Source organism: Alligator sinensis, unplaced genomic scaffold (genome assembly GCF_000455745.1).
Source record: "Alligator sinensis unplaced genomic scaffold, ASM45574v1 scaffold321_1, whole genome shotgun sequence".
In the NCBI taxonomy this organism is placed as follows: Eukaryota; Metazoa; Chordata; order Crocodylia; family Alligatoridae; genus Alligator; species Alligator sinensis.
This window is the reverse complement of record NW_005841969.1, coordinates 365,398-383,784: the sequence shown is the minus strand read 5'-3', so window position 1 is coordinate 383,784 and position 18,387 is coordinate 365,398. Positions and strand designations below refer to the sequence as shown.

The window sequence follows — 18,387 nt, the reverse complement described above, 5'->3', positions numbered from 1 at the left end:
TGAATAGGTACTAGCCAAAAGTTGGAAATACTGAAGTTAGTGAAACAACTAAGAACCATGCATGCAAGACCATAGACTTGCTGTTACGATATGCTCTTTTCCAGTGATTAAGACTTCCCTAACTCCCACAGAATGGGAGCCAACAGAAGCATCAGCTTACACATTGCTCCTGTTCCATTCAAATATATTTTAAAAGCGTATTAACTGTTTAAGTACACCTTCATTTTATCTGCCACTCTTACTAATCATGGATATTGTTAATACCGTTAACAATTATAGAACAGTTTCTTTATATAAATAACTAAAAAAAGTCATCTTCTATCTTTGGAAATATAAAAGCAATACAGAAGACCACAAAACACTCAAGGGAATTCAGGTATAGTTAATACTAGTTTTAAAGTAGTCATTCTTAAAACTGAATTAAGTTGGCAGTCTTTAATTTTTCAAGTTTAGTCTCTAAGAAAACAGAGTTGATTTATTCAAGACCAAACTAGAGCTAATCATCTGAACTTTCTACTTGCATATGATGATGATATTTCATTTTATTCATCCCAAATAACAGAGGAGGAAACAGCATTCCATGGCTGGGCTGTGGAGCTTTTTATGCAAAGAGTGATTACATGAAGGTGTTGAAAATAGAATAGAATTAAATTTGGTTACATTTAACCCTAAAAAACAAATCACATTAAAAAGAGTGCTTAAACATGAAAATCCAGCGTCAGTCTAAGGCTCTGACCTATCTAGTCTCCTCCATCAGTTGTTTCTAGTTTTAGACATCCTTTTCCACCCATGCCTAAAATAAAATTTTATACCATCACTCCTTAATACTGAAACTTGTATGAACTAACCAAAAGCATCTGAAATTCTGGCCCAAACTCCATGGATTTGTATGCAAGATAAATAAAAGTCCTAAAAGTTAGTTTCCATGACTTCTACGTTTCCCTAGCTTCTAAGAAACTAACTCCCGAAGTTAGAAACGGTCTTTAAACTAGGGGTATCTACTTGTCACTAGGGGATTTTTGAGGATTATTTAAAAAAATAAAACAAAACACTTGCATGAAAAAATGCAATGCAAAAATGACACACTTATTTTATCTATTCATTTTTCCAGCTGTCCTATGCTAAAATGGCATCAGTACCCCAGCAGAGAGATACTGTCAACCCTCAGAGGATTTAATTTTTTTAATGAATTATAAAAAATTTCAAGCAAGATGTATGTTACTCTGTCACTGAAAAGTTTTAAGAAACTATTCAAACTGCATCAAAATACAGGATACCACAACAGTTGAGAACTTAAAATACTGATAGCAGACACCAAGCTCAACGTGATGCATACAGAATATGAATGTATCACGGCCACAAGACGGCACTTGCTGCAAGTTCTCTCAGAACAGAAACTGAAGAGATTTCCTAAAAACAGAACAATTAAATTGCAGAGTAGCCTTTTCATTAACTGGCAAGTTCATGAAGAACAAAGTGATTCCTTTGAGTTACTACTGATGTATCCATGAACTAGCGCTTGACAAACAAGCATTCAGCTTCCATTTTAGCTAGCGTTCCAAGGGAAAAAAACAACAAGCCAAAACAAAGCCCCTTACTGAAATGTTAAGTATTTATACAGCCAGCACACATGCAGGGATAGAAAGGGTATTCAAAGAGAGAAGTGTGTCTACAAACCATTGCACAACTTGCACAGTATATTTTACTAAAATACCAATACATATTCTATTTACAATTTTATTTACTTTATAACCTCAAATATTAAACTAGTTTAAATAATTTATGGGGAGGGGAGTATTATAAGACAGAGGAAAAAAATCTTCTATTCTGGTTTATCAAGTAATAAAAAGCTAATAAATCTGCCAACAGTGTACAACTAGAGACAGCATACTGATTCTCCTATGCAGGAATTCTGTGGATAAGAAGAAAAACACTTCTTTCAACACAGAAGTATTACCCATTTGTTTTTTTCCCCCCACTCCCACTTCCCGTATCTAGTGAGCAACTTTAGCACATACAGTCAACATATAATAATAAGCAATAACGTACTAATATACACCAGCGGAGTGCTATGAAAGCAAATATTTTTAGGCAAATCATATAGCACTTTGGAAAAATTTAACAACTAATCTTGCAAAATTTGAATTTAAAAAGAATAAGGAAACACTGCCCACAGTTTTTGTCTATAGATGCTTATGACGAGACAAAAGTAAACAAGATACGAAGCACAAAATTACAGCTGAAACTGTATTGTTAAATTTACATCTTGTGTAGCCATTGTAATACTTGGGGGCAGTAGAACTGAACAGTTCAGTGGCTGTAGTGTGCCCAAGCATTCATTAAGAATGCTTAAAGACCAAACATTTCCATTACGATCTAATTCCCAGGTCTCTAATAGTCAAAGGCAAATGCATTAACCAACTACACCTCTGTTAAAAGATATTTTTTCCTGCAAGCAAGTAAGTTATGCTTGAAGGCTTAACTCTGAAATTCTCAAAACCTGAGTTTGTGCCGTGAGCTGAGGGCGTCAAAAACTGCCCCTTGGTTAAGGTGAGCAACTCCAGTTCTCAATGATTAAAGGGAGTCTATGTCCTTATGTACAAAATCCACTTTATAAAAATGCAAGTTTTTGAACATTTATTTTTATTTATTAACTACTGTTTATGACTTGCTGCCTTCACAGACGTGAATATATAAAGCCTCCAAATAGTTACTTTCATATATATGGATCACATCGCATACTTGTGGATATACTGCTGTTTAAGCAACACAAGGAACATCTACACATGTGCTTTAATGTGCAGTAACTTATTTTACTGTGCATTAAAGCATCATGTAAAAAAATGTGCGATTAGACTAACACACAGTAAAATAGGCTACTGCACATTAAGCACCACTTAAAAACTGTGCACATTCATTACTTCACATTAAGGCAGCCTAATGTGCATTTCTTTAGTACCCACCTCACATTAGAGGTAATAAGTTTAATGCATATTAGTGGGCATGTCTACACATATATTAAGGTGCTTTTTCTAAATAAGAAAATAACACAGCTGTTTACTGGGGAGCAGAAAATAAGTATTGTTAATAAGAGAAACTAAGACTATGCAGTAGGCAAGAGGTCTATGAACTCAACACAAATTAAAGAAATCAATTCTTCTACAAATCAAACCATACCTTCTTCTATTACCTTTTTAAAACTTAAAAACGATCAGCTAGAAGTGACTGGGCTCCATCTCTGCTTTTAAAACAGTTTTCATATATATTTTTATAACCAGAAAAAAAATCATATAAAGTAGTAAGTTGGCATTCACCTTCCTTAGGTTGAGTCATAACCGGTGTTTGAGTCTCCTTTGTATATGTAACAATTTCTCGAGGAGGAAAATCTACTTGTGTAATTTTTGCCATTCCAAGTTTAACAGGTCCACGTCTAAACAAAAAATAAAAATATCAGAACACAATCACAAGTAATTTAAAGAGTTTCATACAAGCCATCACCTTACATTATACCCAAAATAAACCTAATGAAGTGAACATTAACATCTGAAAACTTTCATGCAAATTGAATATTATACTACCTTTAGTTTTAGAAAGGTGGCTACTTGTACACATAAGACTGGGAGAAAAAGAAAAAGATAAGATATTTGTAGAAAGGCCTGCTCAGTCTTGGTGTACCACATTATTTTTCTCTGCTGGATAAAATGCCAATCTTTCAAGCCTTAATAATGGTGTAACATCAGTGATTTCACTGGGATGACCCAACTCACATAAGTTAAATGCAGCATCAGAGTTCCACATTTTTCCAATTTGAAAAATGTTCAACTACTCTAAAATTAACAAGTGTTGCTCAGCCCATGCAACTATGCAGTCCACCCCCATTACCTATCCCAGACCTACTTATTTGTAACTGTAAATATTCAGAACTTTCAGTTCATTGTTACAGTATATTATATCTAAATAATATTCCAGAACTTAATGCTTTGTTTTCTATTTTTAAACAACATTTTATTTATAAAGGACAATTTTGGTCAAACTAAGACATAACACACAGAGACATACATATATAGTACAGTACAACCTTTTCATAATGCACCCCCATGAAATCAGTAGAAAAACTACGCTAAAAGAGTGTTTGCAGTAAAAGAGTTAGTCAATTTGCTGCATCATCATAAAAACGTAAACAAAAAAAAAAATCCCATTCCTACTACTGGGATGGTTAAAAGCAGGGGTTTACTATAAATAGGGTTTATTACAATGAGGTTATGGTCTCTTACAGTTCAGCCCCATATCAAGCACTAAAGGGCAGGTTCATACTGAACTAAAAGAGGATCAAGGGAAGAGTGTAACCAATCTTCTTTTTTTTTTTTTTCATAAAATATTTTGAGAAAAGGATCACAATGCTGGAACAGTCAGTGGGTCTTACTCAATTAATACTGATCTATAATCTTTACTGCCAGAAAGCAAGTTATGCCTGCAGGCTTACCTTTGAAATTCTCAACCCTTGAGTTTGTGCCATGAGCTAAAGGAGTCCAATACTACCCCCCTTGATTAGGGTGAACAACTCCAGTTCTGTGATTAATGCAGTCTATGTCCCTATAAGTAAAATCTATTGTATAAGTATGCAAGCCTTTGAGGATGGTATTTTTTTCATTAACTATTGTTTACAACTTGCTGCCATCACTATGTATTTGCCCATCTTTGAATATAGTTATATAGAGCTACTTTCTTTCAAATATAATTATTTAAGAAGTCTACCTTGCCAAAAAAGTCTTTAGATAAAAAAAAAAAAGAGTAGATAATAAAAAAATATATTACTGGGGTTGGGGAAAGTGATCACTTACAACTTCAGTAAGATCAAAACTGACCACTGTGGACCAACTGCACTAAGATCAGGGACTTCAATTACTTCCCAAACTAGCATTTTTCTAAGAGTAATTTAAAAGTTAAAACCCCAAAATTGAGCTCTTATATTAAATGTATATTTATAAATACATAAAAGAGGGAATAATAAAATCTATGCAATACCCCAGATCGGAATCAGAGTGAAGCTGAAGAACTGATGGATCAGTATCCCAATGCAGCGTCCTGACACCACAGGTTGAAGAACAACCATGTAGCATTAGCAAAAAAGGCCAGAGATTAGTAAAGCAAATACATACTACGAAATGTTAAAGCTATTGTAAGTTTATAGTTATTTTTTATTGTTAAAGAAACAAAATAATGCAATGTCAGTTAGTGGAAATTCAGCAAACATTCAATGCTATAATATGTGGCATAAGTATAAAATAGTTAAAACACAAACAGACAATTCAGAGCAATTAGAGATGCATTCAATTCTTTCAGAGTTGGTAAGTTAAAGAATTGCAAAATAGCAGACACAAGTAGCTTGAATGAAAGCAAACATCTATTTCAAAACAGCTAAGAAGAATCACACTTTAAACTCGACTTTAAGGCTATACAGATTTGGTTATGTCATATGAAGGCAGATTTGTTAACATATTGCAATCTTGCCCACAGCATTAAATATGTGAAGGAAATTGTCATATTGGTAAAGGAAATGAGTCAACCCATAAACCTTTTGGTAGAGAAGCAAAATGCATTTCCACTGGGATAAAGAACTGCTAGAGTTTCCAAGATTTGACATTGCTGTAATTATGGGTTAAGCACTGCCTTGGGCTTATAAATGTCATCCGATTTAAAACCACCACAGTCTAAAATATTCAGATCTCAGAAAATAGCAAACTCTATGCTAGCATGATCTTTCGAAATATTAAGCATATTGGAATATAAGTGATCTATAAGATCTAATATACACTTTAAGACGCATTCTACTTCCTATTTTAGTCTGGTCTGGAAAAGAATTTGCTTCATTCAGTGTTGCTGTCTACTTGTATATAACACGTTAGTTTCAAATGTACATACATGAAATATTAATAAGAGAACATCTGCTGATTTTAGTAAGTTTTATATCCCACCATACTTTGTAAGAATTTCATTTGTTTAGTAAAAGAAGTTGAAAAATAGTATGCAATATTTTAATATACTAGGTCAATAAAAGTTTTCTCCCTTCTGTTTCAGGAAAATGAAATTGTTCCCATGTTACTGTTCCTAAAGATACCAAGTGGCTTCCAACAGTTTATGTACAAGGCACTGAAAATACAGTTTCTTGAAGCAAGTGCCATTTGAAAGTTGTTCATTTATTGGAAGTGTAAAGCAACTGACTACTTTCAAGCAATCAAACTATGCATAAGTCAGTCCTAGCAAGTTTTCAATACCTAAGACTTTAGAAATTTTTTCTATTTATTTCTTGCAACTTGGGGGTTTCTTACGTGTCAAAAATAAACCGTTTTAAATCAATTCGGGAACCATTTCCTTCTATCAACAATGTCAAGTGGGAATCAAATTTAGTGACTTTAATCCAACACTTCAAAATCTTAAATATACTCTACCTTCCATAAGGCAGAAATCCTTTCAGGTGCTTTCATGTTAAAAATCCTACCTTCTTTTCCTGAACATGAAGGATTTCTTACTTATATAATCTTTCACATGCTGTTTTAATCACATTGTAAGGAGTCTTATGAGCACACATAAAACAGACTTTCTTCAACTAATTCCTGTCACTCTTTATGCAGTTTTTTTCATTAAGTTTATACTTCTTATGATCACCGTGACATCTCAAGCCCTGCACCATCTGGTGACTTGTTTCTCTCAGAGATGTTCTTTTGAAACCAACATGGCATTTTGAGGTTATAGTTCAGCCCTTTCTTTGTGACCACAATGACATAATATACTGCTCTTTTCGCTCTCCAAGTATGTAACGTCTTAAAGCATGCATTATCCATCTGCTTCAACAAACAGCAGTCCCTACTTTTCCATATTTGATTAAGCTTTTGTGGACTCCAGGCAAATACTTCACAAGCCTCTTAAGAGCAATTCATAAATATTAACTAAATATTCCCAGCGTTAATACATATATGAATGCACTTAATATCTGACCCTCCAACTGATCTCTACAGCACTGAATTTTTATTCTGACCATTTGTGAGAAACGTTGTAATGGGAAAGAAATATAGACAAACTCCAATAAAACAAGAAAGTCATTTTTTCAGTGATGACAAGGACAAAAGAAAAACCTAGGCAAATTGAAAACAGCAGTAGAGCTTAGGCCTGAAACCAGCCTATTACCTATTAAGTAGGTGAGACAGCCTAGATGAGAAGCTAAACCAACCAGGAGATAGCTGCAGCATAAGAACTAAACTTGTGGCCAGTTTAATTTAGAAATGCAGCAGCATGCTGAAGTGAAAAGGATGCATTTTCAGCCCATCATCAAAACAATTCAGATATCCATATCCTCCAGATACTGATGTGTATTAATATATGTTCAGACCTCTGAAACGTAACTCTCTAGCAGTGACCGATTAAACTATTTCTGAATTCTGAAAATCCTTCTTCAAGAGATTTTGAATGCGAGATATCTCACCAAGACTACGCATTTTATATACAGTCAGAGATAGTTCTTCCAATTCCCCTATTGTGGGCCAAGTTTTATTACCTGCTCAAACACTGACTCGCAACATGATATTAGTTATCATATAATTTATCTAGCCCTCAGCTATGCCACCTGGAAGATAGAGAAAATGCTCTATTTCCATGCCTTATAAGCTGCTGAAGCCTATTGTGCAGGGTACTTGTAGGTGTAGAACATAGGTGGGCAAAATACAGACTGAGAGCCAGATCTGGCCTGCCAAATGATTCTATCCAGACCGCAGCTGTTCCTCTGAAGGAGAACTGTATCCGGCCCATAGCTGCCCTGGCTTTCAGTGCCACTCAACCTTCTCCCTTACCCATGCCATAGCTGGCTGCAGCAGCAGCAGCCACTCCCCTCTCCAGCCCAGCCAGCCCTGGCCAGCATAAGTTCCAAGGCAGGGAGGGAGCACTGAGCTCCTGGCCAGGCTTCTGCCCAGTGAGGCTGTCTACATGCAGCTCTGACCATGCGGCTGTTTGCAGACCAGACAACCCAGCCCCCAGTGAGTCAAAGCTCAGGTAAGGTTCTCCTCACTGGCAGGGGAGATATTGTAGGAGGAAGAGGGCCACACTCTGTCAGGCCATGGCACCATGTGGGCGCAGCTGGAGTGGTACCTACCTGACCCCAAATCTCTGGCACATGGCAGGATTAGGCAGGAGCCGCGCCAGCTGCACCCATGTGGCTCAAAGTGGTGCGCGGGAACAGAGCGTGGCACTGGCTCAGCCCAGCCACATGCTGGGGGCTCAGGGAGAAGTGCGGGAACAGTGTGGCACTAGCCTAGCTGGGCCCAGATAACCTGCAGCTCCTGGCCCCCTTCTCCCTGCACCCTTCTCCAACCCCATGTCAGGGCCAGTGCCATGCTATGTTCCTGTACTCTGCCTTAGGCCCTGTGGGCACAGCTGGGGTGGCTCCTGCCCAACCTGACTGCATGCTGGCACTTGGGGTGGGGCAGGGGGTACAGGGAGAAGGGGGCCAGGATCCATGGGTTATTTGGGCCTGTGCTGCACTGTGTTCCCCACCTTATCCCTGCACCGCCTTCTCTGCCCCAAGTCCCTGGCACACAGTCAGGTTGGGCAGGAGCCACATCAGCTGTGCTCACAATACCCAAGGTGGCACGCAGGAACAGTGTGGCACTGGTCCAGCCTAGCCACATGCCGGGGACTCGGGGCAGGGGAGAGGGTGCAGAGAGAAGGGGGGAAACAAAGGTTAGGTTCCTTTTACCCAGGGGTAGGCAATTATTTGGGCCGGATAGCCACTTAGAGAATTTTGGTGAGCTGTTGTAGGCTAGGTCAGCACCCCTTATCCCCCCATCATAACAGCTCACCAAAACTCCTTAAGTGGCCCTCTGGCCAAAATAGTTGCCCACCCTTGCTGTAAAAGTTCAGGGAATGAGTCTCTCAGGATGGATTTTTTGAGCAAATATTAAAAGGAGAATTACAAGGGAGAAGACCTCTTTCAGGCAATGTTCTCTCAGCCAGTCTGCGAGTCACTCTGAACTACTGTCCCATAAGACATATGGCTGCAGTTAAAAGTAATTCACACTTATTTTAACATTTACTTACAGCATTAAGTGTTTAAAATAAAATCCAATTCAGGATAAGTCACCTGAATTTGAGGATAAAATAAGTTTTCTAGAATAATTTTTTCTGTTATTAAGTAGTCCACATTTCAAGTGTTTTATCTTAATTTGAGTAACACAGACATTCATCAATTTTAAACTGTATTCAAGTTACAAATGTTCCCAGAGATATTTCAAACGATAGCTTATTAAAGTAATCATACCTGGATCCAACAGCACCGTCACCAGAGTCTTGGCTTCCAGCCTCACTTGGAGTACTCACAGATTTGGAAGATGGAGACATAGGAGGAGGGACTAGATAGTGAAATAGACAGGTATCCGCTGTTACTACTCGTAGAGGTTGCACAGCTTAGGATGTTTCCAAATTAATTTAACATGAAGTATTTAAAAAAAAACGTGATGGCAAACAAAATATACATGGATGAAAATGAACAGTAGAAAAAGAGGGGAAAAGACAATGTTAACATTCCATGCTGGAGACTCATGCAATTCTTTGGCATTTAATGCAACAGGGGCTTATATTAAGGAGAGAAGGGGGGAAAAAAGAAGAAAAAAAAAAGGAAAAGAAAAAACACTTATTTTTATTTTTTAGAAAACTGATTTTTACTGAATGCTGGCACTAACTTCAAAGGATAGTTTCCCCCACCTATAATTTGTTCATTTCAAATGAGATCAAAGATTGTGTTATGTTAGCACTGAGAATTATTTTCATAAATTGAACAGTTGATTGAACATAGTTTAAATTCTACTCAATTTGCCTTTGCTTCAAAATCACAGTTATGAAAATATGTCTTGCTATATAATGTTCTAATCTAAGCTTTTGTTGTGAGACAATGAAAATCAATCTTTTTCCTTCAAAATTTGGTATTCTGGAGCCAATATGGTTTTATTAAATTTAATATTGTTATATTGAAAACATATCCCAAGAAGTCAGTTTACTTGAAGCATTTTGGGTGAAGACTGAAAACAGAATTTAACAACATGCTTTTGGAACTGATGCATAATGAAGAGTGTTATGATGCAATTTAAATACCATACAAAACTGTTTTTGTTTTCCTTCTTCAGCCTGGAAATCTATACTTGTAAGAACCAAACTCATCTTTACACTTTAACAGTCTACTAGTGCTTCAAAGTTCTTTACAGGCCTTTTTCAGTCACATGCAAAATACATCCACATAAGAATTCTCTTTTGCTGGAAAGTGTTTATTCCTCATAAACAATTGAAGAATATGTTACTGTCAATTGCTGCTTTATATTACTTGTTTCTAAAACTACCCAGAAAACATTTTGTAAAATTAAAAAAATTCAGAATGATTTCATTCCAACACAGTATAGGATAAACATACTGAGATTAATAGAGAGAGGGGTGGAAGAGAGAAAAAAACACAAATGGACATACCTCCAGAACAGCCTAGTGTACTTACCTAGGATATGGGAGATCTACATAGAAGTCTGTGCTCCAAAAGGGGCGGAGCAGAGTCTTGAGCCTTCATCTCCCACATCCCAGGAAGCTGCCCTCACCTACAAAGTTATTGGCAATTCTGAGCTCTCTCCCTGCCTCAGTCCCAGTTAAAAGTTTCATCCAGAATCTTGAGAAACCTTCCCAAAGCCTTCATTAAAACCAATATATTTCTATGTTGGGTTCCTATTTTTAGAAACTTGTATTTTCCCAGAAAAACCACTCAGTCAAGAAATTTTCCAACTAGTTATATTTGCTGAACAGGTGTATTTTTATTGAGTCATCACTGCCATCTGCTGGCTAATCTATACTGTGACTGCCAAAAGCCCTATAGTCTAATCTTGTATGATCTTATTACAGCCCACTGATCAGCTAAGGAAAAGATTAAAATAAAACATGCAGGAAGAAAGTTTTAATAAAGCAAACTAAAATTTTCTTTAAAATTAAGTGACTGAGTTAGCTCTGTTTTCAGATGCTAAGTGAGAAATAAATCGATGGTCTGGCTGCTATGATTTGCACTGTACTACACCAAGTTACTAAAGGCTAACCAATGTGAAAAACCAAAATGAACTAGATACCACAAAATTATTAACAGTCTTATATAACTATTTAAACAGTATGCATATTCCACCCCCGCCCCGGTAGCTTTCCAGGATTTCTTTTGGTTTTTGAAACAACTGTTTATTGTTTACCATTTCAAAGGCTCATGAAAGGGAGTACAAACAAAATCAGATATAGGAGGGGTAATAATAATAAGCCTAACTACAACCTAACTATTCCCAAGTCAATTAAAGAATGGAATCTATCCTTCAAATGATCTTCTGGGCTGAACTGTGCTCCAATTTGCAGCCTGCACATACCCAGTAAAGACACTGGTATTATACATGGAATGCAAGCTAGGTCAGATTTTGATCTAATAGCTTACAGCAGAGCAAAGATACTTTTTCATTTTTAGGAATCCTTTGCTGAATAGAAAACTGCAAAAAAATAAAAGATTTTATTCCTTTACAGATAAGGGTTAATTAACTAAACTTTACCTGAACCAATTTATTTTATTTTTTTAAGAGGCACAGCAAAGATTGGTGCAAAGACTAAAGTCAAACCACGTAGCTTCTCTATGCCCCCCAGTTTAAGACATCAGCAGTTATGGAAAAATCCAGATCTAATTCTATGTAAGCACAGCATGCTTCATTTAGAAGTGGCTTCACTTCATCCAGCCTAAAAAGGTAAATCAGGTTAAACTATCCTTAGTTTAAGAGCAACTTCTTTTTAGACAGGTGCAAAAGCACCCCTTTTTGGGCCTCAATCTCATCTTGGAACTTTATAACCAGTAAATAACAGTGCCAAAAGAAGGGGGCAGAGGAGCTGGGGTTATGCTTTAACACTGGCAGGGAACAAAACACTGCCTTTGTTTAATGAAATAGGAAGGTACTTTTCAAAACTGATGACCAACAAGTTTATTCATCATGGCTTTTACCTTCAAGAAACATCTCTCTCAACATTCTAGAAACACTGCTCATCCCCAGATTTGAATCAGAATTTAAGATAAATTATTCATATTTCTGCAAATTTCCTCAGGCCCAGAACACACCAAATGGATCCAGACCATGCCATGACAAGAAATGCAAAACCTGCCAACACATCTCCACCACCCCCAAAATTACTACACCCCACAACAGAGCCATCAGCATTCCCGGATCTTATAGCTGCACCTCCAGAGATGTAATATATCTCATCCAATGCACCAAATGCCCTGATGGAAAATATGTAGGAGACCAAACAACAACTGCACACCAGAATGAATGCACACTGGAAATCCATCAAAGACAAGAATACCCAATTACCTGTGGGGGCACATTTCTCGCTAGAAAACCACACTCTCTCTCCAATCTCTTAGTTCTAACACTCAAAGGAAATTTACAAAACACTTCCCAGAGATGAGACTATGAACTCCACTTCATCAACCTGGATACTAAAAACCATGGACTAAATATAGACATTGGATTTATGACACATTATAACCTGCCTGACATCTGACTCCCCAAGTACCTACCTCTCCACTATTCATCCTCCTACCCTCCCCGACACCTAGCCTCTCTCTCACCCATTGACTCCCCAATCTACATCTTCACTGACTGCCTATCTTGTATGCTTACCACCCCAGCCTCTGGCTTCTTTACTTTTCATTCCATCCAGGAAGAGCACACATCAACTGCTGAAACTTCCTCAGCCTGACAAAGGGTTTTCGAACCCAAAAGCTTGCTTAAAATTTTTTCCAACTATTTAAGTTGGTCTAATAAAATATATCAGATTCACCCAAAGAACCTTGTCTGTCATATTTCTGATGCCTTTTCACAATAAATACAAATAAATTCTTCTTTTCCCCTCATTCTTTTCTTTCTTCTTTTTTTTTTTTTTTTAAATAGGAGAACTCTCCAATATGCCAGTAGATTTTCGTAAGCACTCTGCTTAGGCAGGTCATTATTCTCTTTCCTTTCCTCTTTATTTTACAATCCTGCAGTAAATGGATATGAAGAGAAGGAGTACTTTTAAGACCTTGAATAAAATTGTTATGATTCTTCTAGTTTCTAAGTGAGCTATTGAAAACTGTAGCTCAGAGGAGAGTTCGTAAACAGACTGGTGCAAGGAATCCTTAAAAGTGGCACAAAGAGTTGCTTTTTGTGAAGCTGTTCCCAAGTTGTCTGTGATACTGCAATGCCCCCTTGTGGAGGAAGTTATTTTTAAGAAATCTCCCTATTCATAGGATGATGCATACTTAATAAATACATAAGCAGCTTACAGGACAGTAACCAAATAAGGATGCCTAAACCTGGACTGTTAGGATGTAAAGTTTTAATGGATTTTCCCCAAGTAAACTGTCTTTTATATCAGAATTAAATGGAATGTCAAACACACGGGTTTGGAGAATCCCATGCTATTAAAAATAGTATCTGGAATAAGAACTCCACTTCCTCTTGCATGTGAACAGAAAGATTATATCAATGCTTGCCTCAAATTATCTAGCACACCATTTTTCTTTAAAGGAACAAGGGGTAGACCAATAAAGATTTTCTTGGCCAATACTGATAGCAAATTATTAACCAGCCATATAGGCCAATACCAATCCGACATCAGATTTATAGGAATGCAGCCAGGAGTTTGGAGAGCAGCAAGCCCAGACTGCGGCAAACCCTGTCTGCTGCAAGTGGTGCTGCTGAGCGCCGAGCTCAGCCCAGCCCAGCCCTGTCTCCTGTGCATGGCGTTGGGCTCGGTGCTCGCTTGGTGGTTAGCACAGCCCAGGCAGCGCCACTTGCAGGGGATGGGGGCACGCCAGCAAAGTGCTGAGCCCAGCCCTGTCTGCTGAGAGCAGTGCTGCCAAGCACTGAGTTCAGCCCCGTCCCCTGCGAGCAGTGCACCAGGCTTGGTGCTCAACTGGCATGGCTGGGCTCAGCACCTTATTAGCCCAGGCCAGGCAGCGCCGCTCACAACAGATGAGAGCACACCAACCAAGCACCAAGCCTGGTGCCGCTTGCAGGGGACAGGGATGGGAATGGGGCTGTGCTCAGTTGGCACAGCCCCATCCCCTGTGAGTGGTGCTGCCTGGGCCACACCAGCTGAGCACCAAGCCCGGACCTGTCTGCTGTGAACAGCACTGCTGAGTGCTGAGCCTGGCTGTGCCAGCTGAGCCCAAATTGCTTGCAGGGGACAGGGCTGGGCTTGGCAGTGCCACTCACAGCAGACAGTGCCAGGCTGGGCGCTCAGCTGGTGTGGCCTCATCCCGAGAGCGGTGCAGGGCTCAGCGCTCAGCTGATGCAGCCCAGGTAGTGCTGCTTGCAGGTGACAGGACCACGCCAGCTGAGCGACAAGCCCACCCCTGTCCCCTGCGAGCAGCACTGCAGCACATATCCACCCTCAGGTGCCCAGACCGCAGTGAGAGTGCACAGGGGCTGGTATCAGTTGACACCATATTTTTGATGCGAAGATAGGTCAACTTATACACCAGATCTACAAAATTCCTAACTTTTGGATCAGAAAAATGGGGCCGACTTATACACCACGTCAACCTATACACCATGAAATACAGCAACTCAACATGACTTGATCAGGTGTGTGAGCCTTCTCTCCCTGCCCCCAGCTGGAAATTCCTGTTAATAGAGTTTTCCGGTTAGTAAAATCCCATTTAACACGGGTTTTACCGTATTTTTTTAAAGTGTGGCGATGAGGGGAATTAGCCAAGACGTAGCCCGAGAGAAAATGAAAAAACATAAGACTGAATCTCTCTGGGGAAAACAGGAAGAACAAAAAGCATGTTATTTAATGCAGAACAAAACAACTTCCATGTTGTCTGCTTGTGTTTGTACTCTGAAGGACAATTACTCTGGATATGTAGCCTTCAGTTTTAAAATCCACATCAGATATTTTAAATTTATGTCTCTCTCTCTCTTTTTTTTTTTTTTTTTAAAGTACTGGGCAGATAGAGTTCAACATTTTACTAGTAGTACTGTGTAACAAAAAAGAAGTCAAATGTTTAAATTATGTGTACTGACACATGACGCCATGAGATAATATGTCATGGCAAACTTTGCAGGACAAATAATGGTAAGACAAAGGAGACATGCATGCCAAAACTGTCAGCCATATAATTGTCATGCAGTGTATGCAAATGTCACATTCCTAAAAATAGAATAGAAGGGCAGGACATTTGTCCAATATTCTGATACTAATATTCTTACCTATAGGAGACTCTGGTGTTAGCCCCATGCTTTGAAGCAATGCTTCAGCTTCTCTTCTCTTCTTTTCAAGGTCAGATTCTTCTTGTACAGGAAGAACTTCTTTTTTCTGGTCAGTCTTAAAAAAAAATTTCAGGAACAATCACTCAACTAATATCACAGAACCTAAATTGGACATTAAAAACTTTCCTGTGAAAACATATTTAAAGCATTTTTCTGTGCTTATTAGGGTTGGTTATTTGACCAGTTAAATACAGTTCAGTCAGTTAACTGGTCAAATATTGTAAACATTTGCCAATAGGTCTAAAAAAAAAAAAAAAAAAAAAAAAAAAAATAAAGTCCAAATTTTCCATTAAGTGCGTCAAAAAAAATTTAAAGGTGTATTTATGTCAATTAAACTATAAAAAATGTAGGTTTTTTGTAAAATTGCTATAATCTTTGACTGGTCAGAAAAACATGTAGTCAATTGACAATATCTGACAAGTCAATATACCTACCTGCCACTCTTAATGCTTATAAATCAGGAGGTAACTTGGGATGGTCTAATTTAGTGTTTCTGACAATTCTTTCTACAGAGAAAATGCAATGGCATGATGATCTGTAAAAACTCTAATGAATTTAGAAATGTAGTTGTACCCCCAAATAAGTCTGCAATATACAGATAAAAGATGCTACAACTACTTTTACAAGCTATTTAAACTATCACCACTTTATATCATCCACTTGAGAGGATGTAGTATACAAGAATAAAGTTTACCATTTTAAAATGAAGGTGTGGCTGGATAATGACTAAGTCATAAGGACTCCTCTCCAATAATTATCCCTTTTTTTGCAAAGCCAAGGTTTTGCTTTAAAGCTAGGATGTCACCATAGGATTCAGAAAATCCTAAAATGACAGTAAACGTTCTAAAGAAAGATAATACAAACCTGAATGGCAAACAGGGTACCCTGCCATGTCTGGTATAAATTTAAAGGCTTAGCAGATTAGAAGAACATACTGTATATGTGTCCAAAGGCCTGAATATAGAGCTTCTGTTCTTTCTAGGGAGTATATGTGGATGGCATTTACAAATAAAATTTATTGTAGATATTAGAGGTTTTATGAAATGAAGGAAAGGTAAGAATGCAAAAAACTGAATGATCACCTACCCCTTCATTCCAAATTTGAACAATAGGATGTTTAGTTTCATTTTATTTTTTTTTTAAATGAAACTAAATTCCAACAAAAAAAGAAACAAATATCTAAATGTTTTATCCTAACCAAAAGGTGACTGTCTGGACCACAGTGAAATGCAGGATTAAATCATATTCAGCCTCTATCATCATTTGAAGCCAAAATCCAATTAGTTATCCTCAAGCAAGTCACTGAAGCATGGGGGGAGGAGAAGTCTAAAAATTAGTAATTTTCTTGTGACAATGAGAACCTTTAGCACTACCCTAAATTTATACAAATCTACTGTATGATTCATATTTCTCAGATTTAAAGAAATAATAATTCAAGGTGTTCATACTCGATAGTAAATTCATGTAACTCATAGAAGACAATCATTGGGACTCTATCAATACCACTTTTCTGGTGAGTGGTTAATCATGAAATAGAAATCCTTAAAATAATTAGAAAAAAAACTTAGGTCATCTTATTCTCTTCCTATGTATACACTGGTTAAAGATTTTTCCTACCCTGATATGCATATATGCAACGCTCTTAATTATACAATTCCTCTTAAATCAAGATATTCCCAAACTTCATCACTCCCAAGGATGTGCTTACTACATCACACATGGTTCTCAGAAAGTACAGAGAGACAATACATTGCTCTAAGATCCCTGAGATATAGATCATATATTGAGATCTCTCTTTTCTACTGTCTGAATCATTATGCTGGCAGTTGCTCAGCCACATGCTAATTTGAGATTCCTGCCAGCTTACAACCCAAGCATGGAAAAGACAAGAACAAGGGCCCTGATTAAGTAAATCACTTAGCTTTAAGCATATACTTAAGTCCCATGCTCAAGAGCTTTGCTGATTTGGAGCCAATGTGCGGAAGCAGCTCTCAGTAGAAACCTGCAAAGTATCAACACTGACCATACACTTCAATAATTTCCTGGACTTCTTTGCCAGCTACTGATTGAGTCTAACACGTAGAAGATGTGCTCTGATTATCGTGCTGACTGAACAATTCAGGATGAAAATTAAAGGTGACACTATTAGGTTGGTAGCATGTGGTAACCTAACCACACAGACTCAATGTAACAATATAGAGGGACATAGTGAGAACTACCCTGGAGAAATTACCTTGCTATTTGATTTCTGTGTTATTAAAAGGGAGTATTCCCTTTTTTAAAAAGGGATTTCTCACATAAATAGCAAGTAGACTGCTTACATAGTCAATTCAGAACAAGGTTTTTTGTATCTGTTCTCATACACGAATATAATATTATTACGTTTGGATGTAATACTACCTAGAGGTTCAAAACAAACAACTAACAAGGAAATAGTTTGATTATAAACAGGATGTTAGACCCTCTTGACTAAATCTAGACAAGAAGTATGATCTATACAGAAAAGAACATTCAATTCTTACTTCTTTTTTCTTTCTTTCTTCCTCTTTTCTCTTTTTCTCCTCCCTGATTTGAGCCAAGCGTTGTTTCTTGCGCTCCAACTCTGCTTTCAATTCACTTTTGTCAGACATGGCTGCAACTCTGAGCAACAGAGAAGCAATCAGTCAAACAAGTCATAACAGACAGCAAAGTAGTTAATATAGCAAAGTCTTAAAGAGGCACCTCAATATCATACCGGCATATTTAGACTTCAACATATTTTATCAGGTACCAAAAGACCAAAGCAGCCTCTGATTCCACAACAAGACACTCTGCCGACAGTTTGCCACAGAGGTCCTCCACAGGACACAAGGAAGGAGAATGTCCACAAAGTTAAAAGCTTTTGCTGTTTAGATTTGCCTGTTTCAGCTGTACGGTACGTGGCTATCTTACCGTTGCATGTGGGATCACACCTAAACGGGCAGTATTATTACTAAGCCACAAGATGGGTACTGCATCCCATGAGAGAGCAAGACCAGAAGGGCATAAAACA

At 37.8% G+C, this 18,387-nt stretch overlaps 1 protein-coding gene across 2 annotated transcripts in view; it reads right to left on the bottom strand.

Annotated features, from left to right (window-relative positions):
• The window catches only part of DYNC1I2 (dynein cytoplasmic 1 intermediate chain 2), a 34,465-nt gene extending 16,436 nt beyond the window's left edge, over positions 1-18,029 (bottom strand). The window contains exons 1-5 of one of the 2 annotated variants that reach the window (XM_006020784.3): positions 17,879-18,029; positions 15,297-15,411; positions 9,308-9,398; positions 5,026-5,085; positions 3,315-3,430 (exon numbers count right to left, since the gene is read on the bottom strand). In XM_006020784.3, the coding sequence (XP_006020846.1) occupies positions 3,315-3,430; positions 5,026-5,085; positions 9,308-9,398; positions 15,297-15,411; positions 17,879-17,986 (490 nt within the window). In that variant the 5' untranslated portion in view covers positions 17,987-18,029. The remainder of the gene's footprint in view (positions 1-3,314; positions 3,431-5,025; positions 5,086-9,307; positions 9,399-15,296; positions 15,412-17,878) is intronic. The other variant, XM_006020788.3, reaches the window with a different exon arrangement.
• Positions 18,030-18,387: the final 358 nt, after the last annotated feature.